Source organism: Sinohyriopsis cumingii, chromosome 15 (assembly GCF_028554795.1).
Source record: "Sinohyriopsis cumingii isolate HCF-2022 chromosome 15, ASM2855479v2, whole genome shotgun sequence".
Taxonomy (NCBI): domain Eukaryota; kingdom Metazoa; phylum Mollusca; class Bivalvia; order Unionida; family Unionidae; genus Sinohyriopsis; species Sinohyriopsis cumingii.
In genome coordinates, this window is record NC_142975.1 from 92,695,635 (window position 1) to 92,714,783 (window position 19,149).

General features: G+C 36.9%; 1 protein-coding gene across 1 annotated transcript in view; it reads right to left on the minus strand.

Annotated features, from left to right (window-relative positions):
- Positions 1 to 6,165: 6,165 nt before the first annotated feature.
- LOC149782317 (uncharacterized) overlaps positions 6,166 to 19,149 on the minus strand; it is a 37,987-nt gene continuing 25,003 nt past the window's right edge. The window contains exons 2-3 of the mRNA XM_089933704.1: positions 12,130 to 12,282; positions 6,166 to 9,908 (exon numbers count right to left, since the gene is read on the minus strand). Of these exons, the coding sequence (XP_089789830.1) occupies positions 9,649 to 9,908; positions 12,130 to 12,282 (413 nt within the window). The 3' untranslated portion in view covers positions 6,166 to 9,648. The remainder of the gene's footprint in view (positions 9,909 to 12,129; positions 12,283 to 19,149) is intronic.

Genomic DNA, 19,149 nt, shown 5'->3' on the forward strand with positions numbered 1-19,149 from the left:
CCTAACTCTGTACCTTTTGTTTACATGGTGGGCTTCAGGCATCTGTGTCAGCCTAACCAGTTGGATACATGTTATACCTAACGCATGTACACTAGCCAGATTCTGTGTAACTTATGCTTATATGATATGACTCAGGCATCTACAAAAGCGTATCTCTGTACCTTTTGTATACATGGTGGGCCTCAGGCATCTGTGTCAGCCTAACCGTTTATATATTTGGTAGGCCTCAGGCATCTGTGCTAACCTAACCATTTGTATGCATGATAGGTCTCATTTGATCTCATGATCAAGCAATTGTTCACAATGCAAATGGAACTTACGAGTTGTAGAGTATGAAATTAAGTTCTGTTCTTCTCTTAAATATTGATTGTCAGTACATAATTTATAGAAAGGAGGGCCTTCAAAATAGCATTCAGAACAGTTAGGTAGATGTTTATTGAACTTTAATAATCTGAGATGTTCTGTTCGTGCTTGCTGTGTACTGCCATCCACTTTCTTAGATCACTTTTCATTTTGGCCATTGTAAACGGCTTAGTTTTGCACATATCAATCCATGAATAAAAAATGTTGAATTACTACTTATGTCTTCTGTAACTTTAAATAGTTCATCATTTTAAAATTTAATCATATTTTCCTTCTGTGTTAGAACTTGTTTTGCATCTACTCTTACCACATTTGGTTGCCCAGATCTGTTTTTTAATGAAGTTAAATTTAGACCTGGTAATAATTTGATTCAAATATTTGGGTTTGGCTCCTACTGTTAATAATTTTCATTCATTCTAAAACCATTTCTCCTTTTATCACTATATCGAAATAACTGTTAAGCTGTTCGTACCATTGGGAAGATAACTGTTTTCAGAGGGATATAAGTTTGAAGGAATTCCATGTGATGATGATCAGTAACATTAAAAAGTCAAATACAGCAATAATTTGTAAAATTTAACAAGTAATTTATTTCAATGGAATACAAAATGAAAATGAGAAGAAAGGACTTACGGTATTGCAAATTAAATTCCAAAATAATCCAAGAATTATAGACACAAGTCCTAAGAATTTAATGTCCTGAATAAAATTCAGTACAAGTCCAGAATAAATCCAAACACTGATGATGATGTGTCTGTTACAGTTCGTACAATTCCAGCTTTGAATAAACTATGATTCCAGCGAATATTCAATAATATTATCGGATCACTTTTGTATTTCCAGAGAAAATAACCACTTGAATTCAATAATTTGAGGAAATAAAATTCATTGCAACTGGACACATAAATAAAGCCTCTTCCAAGTAGTATAAGAATAACCTAGCAAAATGGTGCATTTTTGATGGACATTGTTATGACTTTGTCTGTATTTACTAATTTACATTAAAACAAAATATATTGCATTCTAGTGCTTGTTTAATGGACTTAGCTATGAATTTATGATTGGTCAGTGAACATGTGATTTTACTTTTTTCCTTTAACAAATTGTCACTGCTTTATTTCCTTTGTCATATGGAGTATTAGTGTAAAAGCTTACTGTATAAGAAGTAGCGAGTGTCAACATCTTGTTCACGATGTCAGGTAATTGTCTGAGAACCGCAATAGCATGCCTTATGAAACTAGGGACTTCTTTGAACAGTGCATTAAAAGTATTATCAAGCAGATGACTTCGTCTTTGTTGTTATTGTTTTTGGGGTTTAACTCTATTGGTCAGAGCAAGAACCAGAAACCTACCGGAAGCTACTGGCAAGCTTTCTCATGTACTTACATTGGCCAAGCCTTAGATTTGTATCCACGTAGACAAAGGTTATCGGTAAATCAAGCACTTTTGACAACTCTGCCACAATGGGCATCTATCCTAGTCACGGGGGCTGGTCTCGTATTATTGCTTAGAAAGTAACGGTCCCCATACATATATTAGTATGATAGCTGAATTGTACGCAACGATACCAGCCTATGTGATTCATTGTGTACCACTATTAATTCCCCCTACAACAGTTCGAAATTGTAAGTCATAAAGCCTGTTTGTTAATATATATTGCGAATTATGCTGTTGAATGTTTTCCTTGATGATAAAACTCTTGTTGACATTTGGAAGGACACAGAATTATGTTGCAAAATGTTAAAAACTTAGACAGTCACTCTCTGTATATAGGTTATCTCCATATGTTTTAGGTACGTCCTGTATGAGTCTTCATATCGGCTTGTCCACTTGTTTCCTGGTAGAACTCGTTTTCGTTATGCATTTGAAGTATTTTGTCGCAGCAAAAATCGAATATCTATATGCTTTTCCCCACATGTTTTCTCAGATTTTCTGACACCGAATTACTACAATGATGCACTTCAAAGACATGTGGTGTGACATTAGAGGGTACACTTCAACCGAAATAGGATTGTTTGTCATTTTGTTTTGATGAAAATCAAGGAAGCTGCACTCAAAAATGAGTTTAACCACATCGCTCGGAATCGAAGACAGGTGAAGACATTGGAAATAGAAAAAGTAACGCAAGGTGTCGGTAAGCGACTGCAAATTACCACTCGGTATGTTGAACATCAGCTGCAGTCCGAGAGACTTTTTCAGTAGTTTCGTTTTTTTTTTTTTTAAAGTAGTCGATGAATGGTAAGAGTAACGTTTTGTACAAATTAAAATGTATGAAACCTTTATGAGACCTTTGTGCATTCCTTTTACATAATATTTATTCAATGAAAACTGGATCAAAATCAAGTGTACGTTTGGAAGTAACAGGGCTACAACTACATAGGCTTATAATGTCCAAGGCCTACTGGGTTATCTCCCATATAACATCCACTCAACTTGCAAATCGTGTATTTCATGGATGTTGGGATTTTTCCAGCAGGTAAACTATTCCATTGTCTATATAATTATCATTATTCTGATAAATGGTATTGCTTTGCAAGGCATTCTATCGGTGCCATCCCCTAAATAGTTACAGAGTTTCTTGTATTGAGTTTTATTTAGACAATATGACCATTTTGTTGATTAGTGCTCATATTAATGGTCTCTAGATGATTGTTTTGTATAGACTTTGGTATTTCAATAGTTTCCAGAACAACAAACAACTTTTCTTTTTGACAGCTTTCCAAGAACCTATCAAATAATTTATTATGCCGTTTTGGACTTTAAATTAAACGTCCTATGTTGACATCTTGTGATATTTTAGACTTTTCTTGTTCTTTCCTTATCCATTCAGGTTTGGCTTCCTTAAGATCTGTGACTCCTTAATCTTTGAGTTCTTGTGACTCCCTAATAATTCCGGTTCTGTTTCTTGCAATTCTCGCGAATCTTTAATCATTCCGGTTTTGCTTCTTGCAATTCTCGCGAATCTTTAATTATTCCCGTTTTGTTTCTTTCAGTTCTTGTAACTCACCAGTATTTGATGTTTGGCTTCTTTGAAGTCTTATTATTCGTTAATCAGTTCGGTTTCTTCTCTTTGAATTCATATGACTCCATAGCCATTCAGGTTTGTCTTCCATAGCCATTCAGGTTTGTCTTATCGGAATTTTTGTGACGCCTTAACCAGTATAGGTAGGCTTTTTTCAATTTGTGTGACTCCTTAGTCGTTCAGGTTAGGCTTCTTTGAATTTTTATGAACGTTTTCTAAGTTGGCTACCAAGTTCAGTTAATCTTGAATAGAGTACAAAAAAGTTGATCTTAATGAAAACAAGGAGTACAAAACAAAAATGTAAAAGAAAATAAAAGATAAATATACCACAAAACAATCCATTTACCAGAGTCAGACCTTTATATGCATTAAGACAGGACATCAAATCATATAACACGTTGAATATATATATATATATATATATATATATATATATATATATATATATATATATATATATATATATATATATATACACACGTTAAAAATAACATGGATTTTAAGGTGTTGGTATAAAACAATTTGATAAAACAATTTGATATATCAATACTGTTGATTTATCAAATTGCGATCCGCCCATGGCGTAATAATACGCATATATATACATTCTTGCAACAGTGTGCTGTTGAATCTCAATCAATGATGTATTTCCACACATTAGTCATTAATGACGTATGAAAATAACTATATAAAGGATTAATAATCCCCGTTTTCTAAATGAATTTAATATGGTACACAATTTCATCGCAATATTTTCTGCTTTCTGCCTCCCCTCTCCCCTTTCATGCATAATGGACAAACGGAGCATATATCTGGAGTAAAAGAGAAAAATAATTTGCTCTGGATGAAAACTTTGCAATTCAACTTACACCAAGTAACCTACAATAATATGGTTCGTCGTGACGGTATGTGTGCACTTTCGCTGGGATTTATATAATTTGGATAAAAAGTTGCAAAGTCTGTCGACATTATAGGGTAAAATTTTCTCGGTTACTTGGTACACTTAGTGATGTATATAATGTCCTGTTGTTGTTATAACCTATTATAATATTCTAAAGATCATTTACAATTAATTAAATATGAAATGTCCAAAGTTCGTCCCCTCCCCATCTCTCTCTTTTCCTGGACAATCATAGCAAGATGCAGACACAAATCGATGAAAAGAAGAGCGTAGAGGATTCTCGCATATCTCATCTCACGATGTATTTGGACTTATAAATGATTGTAAAAGTTAAGTCAAACTCACCAAAGAATGAGAGAAAGTTTAAAGTCAAACCAAACAGAGAGAGAGAGAGAGAGAGAGAGAGAGTTTTATGGTCGGAAGTACTGTTATAAAAGCAAAATAATGACTTAGATCAAATGTAAGTCATTTTGCATAGTTTCTACTCCACATTGTCTTCCATGCGCCGGTACTTCAATGGCTGACGGTTCATTTGAATGGCGTAGTTTTAACCATGTGTTTGGGACGCTCTACTTCTTCATTAAGCCATCTTTCATGTTTAAATCATACGTGTGTACTATATTGATTTTATCAATGTGAAGAAAAATAGAAAATCAATTAAGGAAATAATCAACTTATCAATATGCAAAGGTGATTTAGAATAGTCATAAAAGTCACAGAACTAAATTTTGTAGCGGACACACTCGGCAGGAATGTGAGGAGTTCATTCACTCGGTCAATACACTGTTGCCTGTAGTAACTCCTACCTCTGTTCAAAGAGCACATATATCTATTTGTATGTGATATAAATGAAATATATGTTTAGTATGTACGATGTATCAATGATACCATTCGTTGTATAAATGTTTCGTTATAGGAAGCTCGGTAACTTTCGTTTCCTTTTAATGAAAAATGTATACACCTCGTGGTATATCATTGATACAGAGTGCATACTATATATATATATATATATATATATATATATATATATATATATATATATATATATATATATATATATATATTGAAAGATCTAATTCTGTTTGAAGTCATGTATTCGGTTCATTGTGTGATTAAGGTTAGGAAGAAATCTGCTGTGACACTGAAAACATTGTTACAACAGCTGACTATGAGATTTTAGCGGTTCTAATATTCCTCCCTAATTATATAGTCTTGATTTTTATCTTCATTTGTTTTTTACAGTTCCTTTTCATTTTATGAGTTAGTTCATTGCAAATTAATTTGTAATAAGTAGGAACGTTACTGTCTGATGCTGTTAGAACGAAATGAAGTTAATGTCATTTTTGTTTTTGATAAATCCGAATTCTATCCTGAGCAATGCGTTCTCAATTCCCTGCTTTTTCAATAAGTGAACATTGACTGAGGATAACAAGATTTCAGCTGAAAGAAATCGAAAATATTTTGCTTGAACATGAAACATAAGCCGAATCAACAGTAAATCTTTGCTAATAATTGTTATGATCAAGATCCTGGACGTTGTGGGGGGTGGGGGTTGGGGTGGGTGGGGGGTGGGGGTAAGTTACTAGATAACAAATTATAGAACCCCCCAAAATTATACTGTACTGGAAATCATATTATAGTGGAGGACTAAATTAAAATGTAGAAACTATTTAAAAACATTGCTAATTACTATTACAAAGTAAACTTTGATTATACAGGTACATGAATCATCAATATATATAAAGAATACAAATCATATGGCGAATAACAATCCTTTCAAGTGCACTGGATTCAGCAAGGGATCACGTGTATCAGGGATTGATTAAGATAAATGCAATAAACTGAAAACGGCCAGTACGGAAATACTATCCAACTGGCCTGAGCGTTTTCGACTCTTTAATTTCTTTTTCAAAGGCAAATACAAAACACAGACAAGACAAACAAATAAAACTAAAAAAAAACTTGTTACATGGCTGTTTCTACAGCAATTAAACCGTTTAACTTTATTATGTTTCAACTAGTTTATTTCAGCTTGTTGCTGATACTGGAAAATATTTGTATTGACCTAGAAATTGATGAGCCATAACGACATATGTTAGTGTATGTAAATTTCTATAAGCGCAAATTGTATATCGGATATTTCATTATTATAGTAGTCAGAGAGTGAGAGAGAGAGAGAGAGAGAGAGAGAGAGAGAGCAACCACTCCTTCATTAAAACAGTGTATTTATCCACTCTGAAAAACATTGTTTGATCCTGTAGAAAGAATTTAAGAGATTCCGAAATAATCTGTATCCTTACTTTTAAGTATTATCTAACACGAATGTGCGCCAATACATTCGTAATAATCCTGACACACGGTACACATTTCAAATTTACCTCTCTTAATGATGGACTAAGGATAATCGCAACCATGAAACTTTGTTGAGACTTTTTGGTTTCATATTTCGACAACTATATATTTCAAGTTCCTTGGTGTATTGAATTATTTCTTATTCAGAATACCAATATTTCACTGGTTGCTTGTTTTTCACCAGGACAGGTCATCTTTCTTTAATAAACGTTTCTTCAAAGCTGAGTAAGAATCAATAAAGGAACATTATCAAGTACAGAATAATACACGATAGAGCTAAAACTCACGAAAGACGTACACGGAGCACTTTTTTTGTTTTAAATAGTTCGCAAAATACATGGCTTAAATGTAAAGAGTACACAAAGCCAATCAATCATTACAATAAAATATATTTGAAAGAGACAAAGTGCTTACGGAAACATTTACACATTAAAAAAAACAATAAATGTAATTTACAAAAACTGCCTATCAACAAGCAGGTATATATAACGCAATAAACAAGAAATTATAGTTTATCAAAAGTGTGTATCAACCAACATTTATACCTGTCAGGAAACAAAAAATGTGATTCATAAGAAATGTGTATCGCTAACATTGATATACTGCACAAGAAAAAAAGAAACGAAATTTACGAAAGGGTGTATCGACTAACATTTCTAAAACAAAGAAACAAAGAACGCAACTCACATAAAGTAAATATAGACAAACAGAGATAATGTAATGGATATAAAATCATTCAATATACAGAACAATGTTCTTATCCGTAAGATTACACAAATTTTGGATATTTAAAAAGATATATAAAATATTAAAAATGAATAGCACAAACATTATATATTATGCGCAACAGAATAACAATACATTTTTGAACATGTGACAAAATCAATCGTATGATGCATATATCCAATGGATTTATCCTTAGGAACATGTCTAAAATCTAAAAAGAGTTACACAGTCACAAACGGCCCCATGTAAAATGTGGATAGAGTAACACAGTCACAAAGGGTCCCGTGTAAAATGTGGAAAGAGTAACACAGCCACAAATGGTCCCATGTAAAATGTGGAAAGAGTGACACAGTCACATAGGGTCCCGTGTAAACTGTGGAAAGAGTGACAGTACCAAAGGGTCCCATGTAAAATGTGGAAAGAGTGACACTGTCACAGATGGTCATGTGTAAAATCTAAAAAGAGTGACACTGTCACAAAGGGTCACATGTAAAATCTAAAAAGGGTGACAATGTCACAAAAGATCCCAAGTAAAATCTAGAAAGAGTAACACAGTCACAAAGGGTCTCGTCGAGAAACAAAATATGGCGCAAATAAAAAGGTGAATGAGCGGGATGCAACCATTGTAGAAAATATAACATTGTCCATTTCTACAAAGTAGAATGTGAATTTCTACAAAGTAGAATGTGGTCCACATATACGGGTATGGCCGTAGTTCAGACTAGCCAGGCTAAATATTCTCCTATTATTTTTCATTGTTACCTTGTATATAACGTATACTTAATTCTGTAATGGATCGTGAGAACCAATCGATTACTTTTTACATTTAACGAAACGATTACATGTCCCACTTGGATTTAAATGCAGATTTTAATAAAACGGGATCTCGAAGACGATTGATACACAAAACGGCATTTGAAACATTTTCAGTCTGTGACAGTGTTCTATAAGGTATGTCGAAATGCAAAGATCAAAATCTACAGACAAGAATCATTATTCTTTAAAACAAGAGTCTCTTAAAGGGACTGACGTTCTGCTGACCGATAATGCTTTCCAGAAATTTAAGAAAAGTACATTTATTGTCTTTAACTGCTGAGTCTTGAAACCACCTTTGATATTTTTCATCGATAATACGAGTTTAAATATTGCCGATGTAGCGGAAATATAGCGGAATGTAGCGGAAATATAGCCGATATAGCAGACATATTGGATGCCAAGTCGACATATTTGTTATTTTAGGCCAGCTAGACACCATAATAAATCTTCAAAGAAAACCGCTTGTTGACAAAATATTAAGTTCAGAGCAAGAAGCCATAAAAAGTCTTTTCAAGAAAGTGGCTATGATAGCTATTGTGGATGTCAGATCAGCATTGTCTTCATCTCTATCATGTTATGTATATTTAATCTTTATTGTGTGATGGCTTCTCTCCATCATATGCTATGTATGTATGTATGTATGTATATATATATATATATATATATATATATATATATATATATATATATATATATATATATATATATATATATATATATATATATATATATATATATAGTCATTTGACCTTGGACAGTAGCTACGTGTAGGGCCTACCTGACCGGTGTCTTGTATGTTGGGACTGGTGCCTTGTCATTTTGTAAACAACATATTACATATTAGATTATATAATAAAATCATTATGAATCGGAGGTAAACATGTTTACATAAGTTGAGTTCAAACTGAGTTCTAGTTTTATATTTTAGAAATTAAGAATGTTTTAGAAGCAAGTTGTTTACGAATTCAATGGAAAGTAAACCTCATTATGGCTCTATTTTTATATTAATGTTGTTTACTTCAAAACGACTCATTCCTCACACCAGTCTTTACAAGAATCAATTTTAGTTGTGTTTCAATTAATATATGAGTGGATTTATTTACTTAAATTATTCTTGGGAATTACAAAGAGCTCACTCGTATTTTCGGAATAAATCACTATTTTGGGATATTGTGAAATCCGTCAAGGACAATTTGGATTAGATCATTGTGATACTTCAAAACTTACGCACATGCAATGAATTGTTTTTCCCTTAACTGTTTTGCAGAGATAGTTCCTGAATCAAATTGTAGTCAGACTTTCCCTTAAATATTCACTTGAAATTAGTAACCTTTGCACGGACTCATAAACTTGGTACGAAATGAAGACGGCTTTCTCTATAAAAAAAAGATGTCATTCACGTCAAAAAAAAAAGCTGGCCAGGAGAATGAAAGATGTACGCACATCAGCAGTTGAATATTTGTTTATGCTAAAAACTTAAGGCTGTCTCAGCTTCATCCGGGTTCTTCATAAATGCTTCCTCCGTTTTGTTATTATTCATTACATTTACAATAAGTTTTTTCATCAAGATTACCAGGGATACTAGCATCACGGTCGTGGTCAGAAAGGCACTAAATGAATGCAGAATGATGTTCCAAGGTACTGGATAGTAGTTTCCTAAGCCTCTCACAGAAATGGATATTCTGTAGCTATCAGCGAATGGAGCCATAAGTTCCCATTGCAGTACCACTGTCAGAAGAAAAAATAAGCATGTATGTATGTATGTATGTATGCATGAATGTGTATGACTGACTGACAAACGAGCCGATATAAATGTATGTAAATAGTGTTATAGCTCAACAGTTATCGATATATAATGCCAAGTAAGTTTATGTGAACCTCAAAACGAAAACAAAGACAAAGACCCAAGGGGTCAAATCCTAAGATTAAGAAGGCCTAAACTGAGATGAAAACAAATAGTTATTCACAATCTTCTCATCTGTAACATCATCAGGGTAATTCGTTTAGGACAAAAATAGTTGCCTCTTATTATACGCAAGAGATTCCATTTGCTCCTTTCCAAATCTCCAGGTCAACAAAAGATGTGGTGTGAACGTCAGAACAAATAAATGTAATACCATTATTTTGCATCTTACATGTACTAGTTATATATGCAAATATAAATCAACCAAATCTACGCGGCAATCATGCCACATACGTAGAACACTGAAAACGTGTTAGATGTAAACAGTGACAGCCAACTGGATAACACAGTTAGCTGAAACATATCAACTCTGATAGCAGCGATCGTGGGTTCGAATCCAAATGTCCGAGTTGTATTCTTGTCGAAGACCTTAATAAATATCTAATTTAAGACCCATGACAATTACATAAACAATTTCCACTAGTTCTCATTTAGGTGTGCTATAGCAGTCTAAACGAATAAACTGAAATGAGACAATAATTTTCTGATATTCATCGAAATGGGGTAAGGTGGGGTGGGGCGGGGCAGTGACCATCACAATGCAGGTCGTACTTTTATACAAATTGTGAACACAATTTGTCTATTCAGCACATGATTTACGGCCAAGTGTATAGCAAAAAGTTGCTTAGTACAGTATTTGCGGCCATGTACAGTAAGCGTCAGTAAAAGAATAACGTGCTTTAAACCCCTAAACAGACCAGTTTAAAGTTTCTCTAGCTAAACTGTGTTGAGAGAAACACCGCAACGGGCGACCTGGCCAAACTGTGTTGAGAGAGACACCGCAACGGGCGACCTGGCCAAACTGTGTTGAGAGAGACACCGCAACGGGCGACCTGGCCAAACTGTGTTGAGAGAGACACCGCAACGGGCGACCTGGCCAAACTGTGTTGAGAGAGACACCGCAACGGGCGACCTGGCCAAACTGTGTTTAGAGAAACACCGCAACGGGCGACCTGGCCAGGTTTTGATAGGATTCTTAGAGGTACACTTCTGTATGAGAATGATGCATACACTGTATTTAGGATGTATGTAATGCAATGCCCCTGTTTTCAGGCTGACTCGACCCATATTATGACTAACTTATCATACATTCATTGATACATGAATATTCTTTTGCAACTCAGTGAAATGCTGCAGCGAAGTCCACTCATATAATTGATATTAACAAAGATGAATCCTGTAGGCATGCACAATTAAGCTTAGCACATCCCACAATGCACGTATAACTTGCATATTCTGCATCTCGTCAAGCTATACATACATACATACATACATACATATATACGTATACATACATACATACATACATACATACATACATACATACATAAGTATACATACATACGTAAGTGCCCTCTCTACAAATGTACGTATAGTGTCTGGCCGAATCTGATTAAAAAGAATGCAACTGCTTTGTATATTTAACGTTTGATACCATCCCAGGAACCCAACAGTGGGGCCAACAAGCATCATCCGCTAGTAAACGGTCACGGGAAACCTCTGTGTGTTTGTCTGTGTGATTTGAAATTTTATGTAGCTGTAACAATTTTTCAGTCATATCGCTATGATGTCTGCGGTGTTGCAGTTTATAGTGATGTATAGCACTGGGGTATCATGCCCGGACATCATGTAGCATCATGTCCCACCAAGTCACGTGACCCTGAAATCCGGCTGACCAATCATAACACTAATCTCTTAACGCTGAGCGCCTGGAGAGGCAGCTGTTAGTACCATTTTTTAAAGACTTTGGTATGACTCAACAGGGTTTCGAACGGGTTTACGATCTCCCTCATCCGAGGTGGACGCTCTAACCACTACTCCACCTGAGCGGTGAATGGGAAACCTCTGTACCATGTTTGGTGGATTTTCATTCAGTAATTTTGTTGAGATGAAGGTAACGGACAGGCGATTATGCAAAGGGTATCACACTATCCACCCGCAAAAGGGTGGCGAAAGAAAAATGAATATAAAGAAACAAATGCTCACTGGCCATTCCCAAAATCCATATGCAGATGAGAAAGAATGGTTCCCGCCATTTCGGATTCCTCAGTGAGTATAGGAAGAGGAAAAGGGAGACACTGCATAATAAGATCGGAACTAGCCCTTCTACTATCCATGAGACGTACTGGAACTGCCAATCTGCAAAAAAAAAATTAAAAAAAATTGAAAATTGAAAATTAGTCTGCATATTGACCATCAATCCAAACTGGAATTCAACAGATCATACAATCCCCTCGAGCTTTTATTTCACAATATGACGTAGTTGTTATTTCACAATATGACATATTCAGTTGTCATTTCACAATATGACATACTCAGTTGTTATTTCACAATATGACATACTCTGTTGTTATTAAAAATATGGCATACTCAGTTTGTATTTCACAATATGACATACTAAGTTTTTTTTCTTTACAATATGATGTACTAAGTCCTAACTTGAAATCACACTGTTCATGTAGTGGTTAACAATCTTTGTTGTTTTCTAAATTACATCTGTAGCTTGCTTCCCAAAAGGAAATAGTATTTCGCAGGTATGTTGAAAACGAATACTAATTTCACAGACTGATTGGTTTACTTTACTTGTGTGTGTGTGTGTGTGTGTGTGTGTGGTAAAACTTAAAAGTCAACAAATAATCATAAACTAGATCATTAAATCTATCTGCCAACAGCTTGGGGAATAATAACCAATCAGACAAACAAATTGTACCTAAAACTTCATCAAATATTTTAAATGACCTTCATCTTGTCCGAGAGTCAGACGGTTAACATATATCAATGGCCGTCCTTAATAATTCAACCGTCTGGAATCGGGTCATAATTAGTACTTCCAGTTCATTACCCTTGAATGTAGTTCTAGTCTATTTTTAGAACATATTTTCCTCTCTCATTTTGGTGGTGATAGAAGAGTTTTATTTATGCAATTTTGGTATGGATTTAATGGTAATTGCTTATTGTTGATAATATGAGCTCTGGGTATGGTTGTCCATGTGAGTAGTGAAGGGGGGCACCCTACGGACAATGGGAATTACCATTAAAAACACCCTTGGGGCACTCTACGGACAATGGAAATTTAACATGGAGAAAAATCGTGGGGCACTGTACGGACAAGGGGATTTAACATGGCAATAAATCGTGGGTCACTCTACGGACAAGGGGAATTTAACATGGCAATAAATCGTGGGTCACTCTACGGACAAGGGGAATTTAACATGCGAATAAATCGTGGGTCACTCTACGGACAAGGGGAATTTAACATGGGATTTTTTTTCTTTAAATTTTTTTAAAAAAGGGGTAGGCAATTCAAAAGGCTATCTCTTTTCGAGAAATATGGGGGCCCTGAAAAGGGCCTTTGGGTTTTTTCTTCTTCTTTTAACTTCTTAACTTCTTCCACCATCCTCTTATTTTGTCCATCATTCCTTTCTTCTTTTTCTTTTCTGTTTCCGGCAACCAGTCCGGGTGGCCCATGGCCCGGAACTTCTCTTGGATTTTCATCCAGTTTGTGTTCAGTTTTTCGAATTCATCCCTTTTTTTTTCTATTTTCTTCTTCTTTTCTTTCCTTTAACCACTTTTCTTTGATCTTCTTGACCTCTTCGGTCAGCACATTCCTCATTAGTTCTTCAGCTTTCTTAAGTTTTTCTAACCCCCACTTCGCGAAACACCAATCTGTCCATTCTACGATGTCTTCTAGAAAGCACCTTGCACTCGTCACATGATCTATCGCTTCTTTTAACTTACCCACTTTGACATACGGTGGGTTAATTAAACCTCTGATTCTCTTCTCCTCATCCTGTATCATTTCTTTTACAATATTTACGGATAAGTGGAGGCTGGTTACTTGTCTTGAGACGAAGTCTTTTGTCACTGCATACCTCCATTCCTGTTCAACCCTTTCTACTACACTCAATCCATCTACCATCCAATACCAACTTCCCATAAGATCGTTGTATAAAGCTGAAGCTGCTGGCATCTTCTTGTTTGCTTATTCCGTAGAATGGGTTCCAATGGCCAACACTGTTAGTTTTATACTCAAAGCGCGAACGTGAAGGAAAACATCCCCTAAAAACATAAAATTGATCTTACCTAGATCATGACCCAACAACGCGCGGACGTGAAGGAAAACATCCCCTAATTTCTCATTTCATGTAATAAAACCCTAACTTTACTCTTCACATACGCTAAGAAACCCATAATCTACTATTCACACAAACATACCTTAGCTCTTACAAACACAAACACACAAACACACAAACTCATACCCTCACACTATCTTAAAAAAGAGTTAGTGTTTATATACACACTACTCTACCTACACATTGGCAAATCTATCGTTATTTCTTTTCTAGACTATTGGGTAGCCCTGAAAAGGGCTGTTTTTTTTAAAACTCCAGATGCACCTATCTAATGGTTGCACCTTCCTGGCCTGGCGCCGCACACGCATCTTCTTCCCCAGTCTTCTTTCACCTTTCTTCTGGGGAGCGCAGAGGGAGGATGATTCGCTTCAGCACCCCAATCCTCTGTTTCAGGAATATTAAACGACATCATCTCTTCTCTTTTCTTTTCCTCCTCTTCCCTCTGTCTTTTCTCCTCTTCTTCCTTCTTTATTCTTGCTTCTTCTACTATAGCCTCCGCTGATAGTTCGTTTACTATCCGCCTGGCATATTCCAGGTACATCTGGAGTTCTAACAGTTTCACTATTCTGCTAGTCATTTTTCTGGCTGTGTTGATCAATCAACAAGGGTAGCTGGACTGCCGAACGAGTTTCAATTTATACTGAAAGCGCGGACGTGAAGGAAAACATCCCCCTAATAACATAAAATTCATCTTACCTAGATCATGACCAAAAAAAACAACAACGCGCGGACCTAAAAGAAACACTCGCTCACTTTTTTATGCTACCCATCACTTCAATAGACTATCCACATACGCAAAGCAATCCAATCTAACCCCAAATATACACCTCAAACAGCCCAAAAAAACAAACATCATTTTAATCTACTATCCACACCAACCTACTTTATCACTTACAAACACAATCACACAAACTCATACCCTCAAAATTTTTAAAAAAGAGTTAGTGTTTATTTTCACACTACTCTACCTTCACACATTGGCAAATCGATCGTTATTTCTTTTCTAGAGTATTGGGTAGCCCTGAAAAGGGCTGTTTTTTGTTTTTTGTTTGTTATGGCATTCTTTTTAGTTTCTAAGAATGCGATGTCCTCTGAGGATAGACTTTCTGGCGATAGGTCTGCTTCTTCGGAAAGAGAAGAAGAATTCTTTGGTGTCGATACGACAATCCACAAAGCCTCTGTCAGCTTCAGGTTGCTGCTGCTGCTGTTGCTGTTGTTGCTGCTGTTGCTGCTGTCTCTGAAGTCTGTACTTCTCTGTCCATTCTTCTTTCTCCCTGTTCATTTCTTCTCTGAAGAGCTCTTCTATCAGGTCTTCAGTGATTTTTAACATTCTCACATTCTCTATTTCTTCTGGCTTCGGTATCAGACTGTGTCTGACCCTATGCAAATTCACGTAGGCTTCGTTGAGCTTAGCTAGTTTGGAGCACATCTTCTTAGGAGGATGAGTCGACAATGGATGGCTAGACTGGGAACAACCTGGTTCTTAAAGTTAAAGCGCGGACGTGAAGGAAAACATCCCCCACACGGTTTTCGAGCCGCAACGTTCATGAGAGGGATAGTAAGAAATGAAAGAGCATCAATCCAACATTCTTATAGCTAAACAAAAGACAAAGGCATTTTTTTCTAAACACAACATTTTTTTATTCAAAAATCACTTAACACTAAACAACAACATTTTTAACAATAATCCAACACTATAACATCAAACAATTTTTTTCAAATCACAAACATTTTTTCTTCAAATACAATCTACTTTAAACAAGGCTGACAACGTTGTGAATGAAATTGTGATTTCCACTGTTGGAAATCATTAGGCCATTGATGGACACTACGTTTCCTAGCTTGAGACAAAAGATAAGCATACTGGTCACAAAACCGTCGATGTACTTTCACATCGTTTCTAGCAGAAGAACGAGCATCAAAATGAGTCACTAAATGTTCTAAGGAATAGCCCAGGCTGCGATGATGCAGAAAATACACACAGTACTGTCCACACACTAAGGAATCTGTGCCTTGTAATTTCACGTTATTGAATCGGGTGGTCTGAGCATTTCTTCTCATAAAGTCGATGATATCGTCTTCCAAAGGGGGCAATCCATACGAATCGAAATATTCCACACAGCCTTCTTGAGGAAAGTAGACGGCTACCCAGTGGGTTCCTGGGAGATGACTGTCATCCGTGTTGATCACGTAAGCTTGATGGTCTTTAGGTTTGCGATGAGGGAGTTCATCTTTAGCACAGACGACGGGATTCCAAGAAGCCGTATACGAACTGTGGTTCAAAAGGTAATAAAGTTCCCAGGTATCCATTTGTGTTTGTGTGTTTTTCTTCTTCACAGGTAATAATAAGTCGTCAATTCGATCCTGACTTTTTGCTTGAAAATGTCTGACGAATAAACGGTTATTCGTTCTGTTTCCTCACTCTGATTCAGGAGAGCTTCGATACGATGGATCTCTTGAGTGGTTAATGGTGGACAAGAATGTTCACGCAAGTCTTTATACCACTGGTGCAACACGTCTTTGTTCGAGATGAGACTCCAAGCTTCGTCCAGATACTCGTCCAATTTTTCTTCTTGACTTAACATCAGGCATTTATCGTGTTGAATTTGACTGGGATGATCGTTTTGACATCCATAGCAATTTTTCTTGATCAATTCCGTCATTTTGTCAACCAAGTGTTTGGCAAAACAGCAGACTAAATGGGCTTCTTGTTCTGGCCATCTCGACTTCATTATGATCACTTCTTCTTCCACAGTCTCCTCACATTTCATGTCCAAAGTTTCTCCACTAGGTAAAGAGGGATAACAGTCTTCCATGACTTCTAGTAATCTAGAATGACTTCTCTCAAACTGTTGATTTCTATCGTATTATCGAATTCTGCATACAGGATGACGTTCACTGTGTTCCCTGCTTCCAGTACACTCGCAAACTGAATTTCCACACGAATCTGGCCAGATTTTATAGGGTGGAAATGTCCCTCGTCGCTGCCTTGGTCTGGAGTGAAATCAAACGCCCACAAAGCATAGCCTTCTGGATAATCGTCGTACGAAATACCATGACTGGTGTTGGTCCCTAACTGTCCGGTGGCTTCGTACAGGGACAAGTACGATCTCAAGTAATTCTTGTCAACAAACTTCGGCTCGAAAGGTCGGGTACACAAGGCCTTGCCATCGCGACTGACTTCGATCTTGGACACATTGTAATGATGAAAGTTGAAAGGATTTTCGTGGTAGGCTCCGTTGAAGGCTGAATTCTTGACGATACCAACAATCAAACGTTTGGGTAACTGTCCTTGGAATAGATGATCTTGGATCATGGATCGCTGTCCAGCAGGAATGGTGAAGGTTTTCACTTCCACGCGTCGGATTGGATACTTGGCGGTTGTTCTGCTCAATGTTTGACTGATGTCGTTACCTACTTTAGGTAACACTTCTACGCGACGCACGTAGAGTCTGGCTTCTTCGATTTTGGTTTTGTAAGTGGCATCATGAGCAGCCATCAAATGGAAAGCGACACTGCTACGATTCAGTCTCAAGCGGATATCCACCCCGTTCAGCAAATACTTTTCTTGCAACCACATGTCCAAATGCAAGCGATCCATCAGTTCTAAACTACGACTTAGACGAATTTTCTTTCGTCGTTCTATAAATCCCGATAAATTTTGAGCATCCGCAGCAACTGTAATGCTGTTGAACCTATTCGCTTGGTCAGGTTTCCATACCACGCAAGCATCCAGATGAGTGTTCTTGGCTTCTTTTCCATACGTCAAGAGATTTTCCAGGTAGGCTCGATAAGGGTAAGTATCCATGCTGCTGCTGACCAGTTTGTTATTCAAGTACAAGTCCACTTCACTGAACAAGGAATGCATGAAATTATTGACGGGAGCTACTACATCATCATCGCCTAGGTCAGTGTTGGGTGGTTCCAACACTTTCACTTTCAAATACAGGTAACTGCTATTCAGATCGATGTAATCTTCGGGCTGTCCTTTGATTTCAAACTCGATGGGAGCGGAATCGGTCAATGAGGAGATAGGAAGAAATTCCACCCATTGGGATTCTTGCATGGTCATCATGGTGGGGGGCATGGCAAACAGATCCAGTTCCGTCTTGGAACAAGCACAAGACTCTCGGTGCATCATTTTTTTGTTCTTCCTCAATAATCGAAAACGTCTAAGTCTCGAACGGTTCTTCTTTTCTTGGCCTTTCTCGCTTGAAGTCTGGTGAAAGGGTGTTTTCTTCGTCGTCGTCTCTTTCTGCCTTGTCCTTGCTGAATGCCTGATTCGGTAGCGTGCAGGGCATTTATAGGTGTGTCTCGTCGGCCTAAAATGTCTTTACCCGTTTGCAGCAAGACATTTTTGCCTGCCCTCATGAAGGCTTCTTTAGGGTTTTGTTTGTCGATGATGACATTTTGGAGAAATTCTTTGCCTTGTGTCAGTGCTGCATCTTTCAAGGCGTGCAATCCTCGTGTTACCATCGGTTTCAACACCGGGGCCACCGAACGAAAGGCCGATTTTAACATGTCTCCTAAACCGTGTCCTCGCTGTCGAGCCACCCCTTGGTACACTGGATACATGACTTACGAGTCGTGAGAGAACCGTTTTCGAAAATGGAGTTTCACCGTGACTTTTCCTTTGGTGAATGGAATATTTTGTCCCAAATCTCCTTTTATAGTAATGTTGACCGTGTCCAAATACGACTTGCTGACCGGCAAATAGTGAGGATGGACAAATTCGCGGTGAACGTGATAAGTGTTTCCACCTTCCTCGTCAGCGTTTGTGGCAGAATCCACTTTGAAAGGAATGACACGCAGTAACGGCACGGAGGTGTGTCCCACCACGTTGTATTCCACCACACCGGAATACACAAAGATC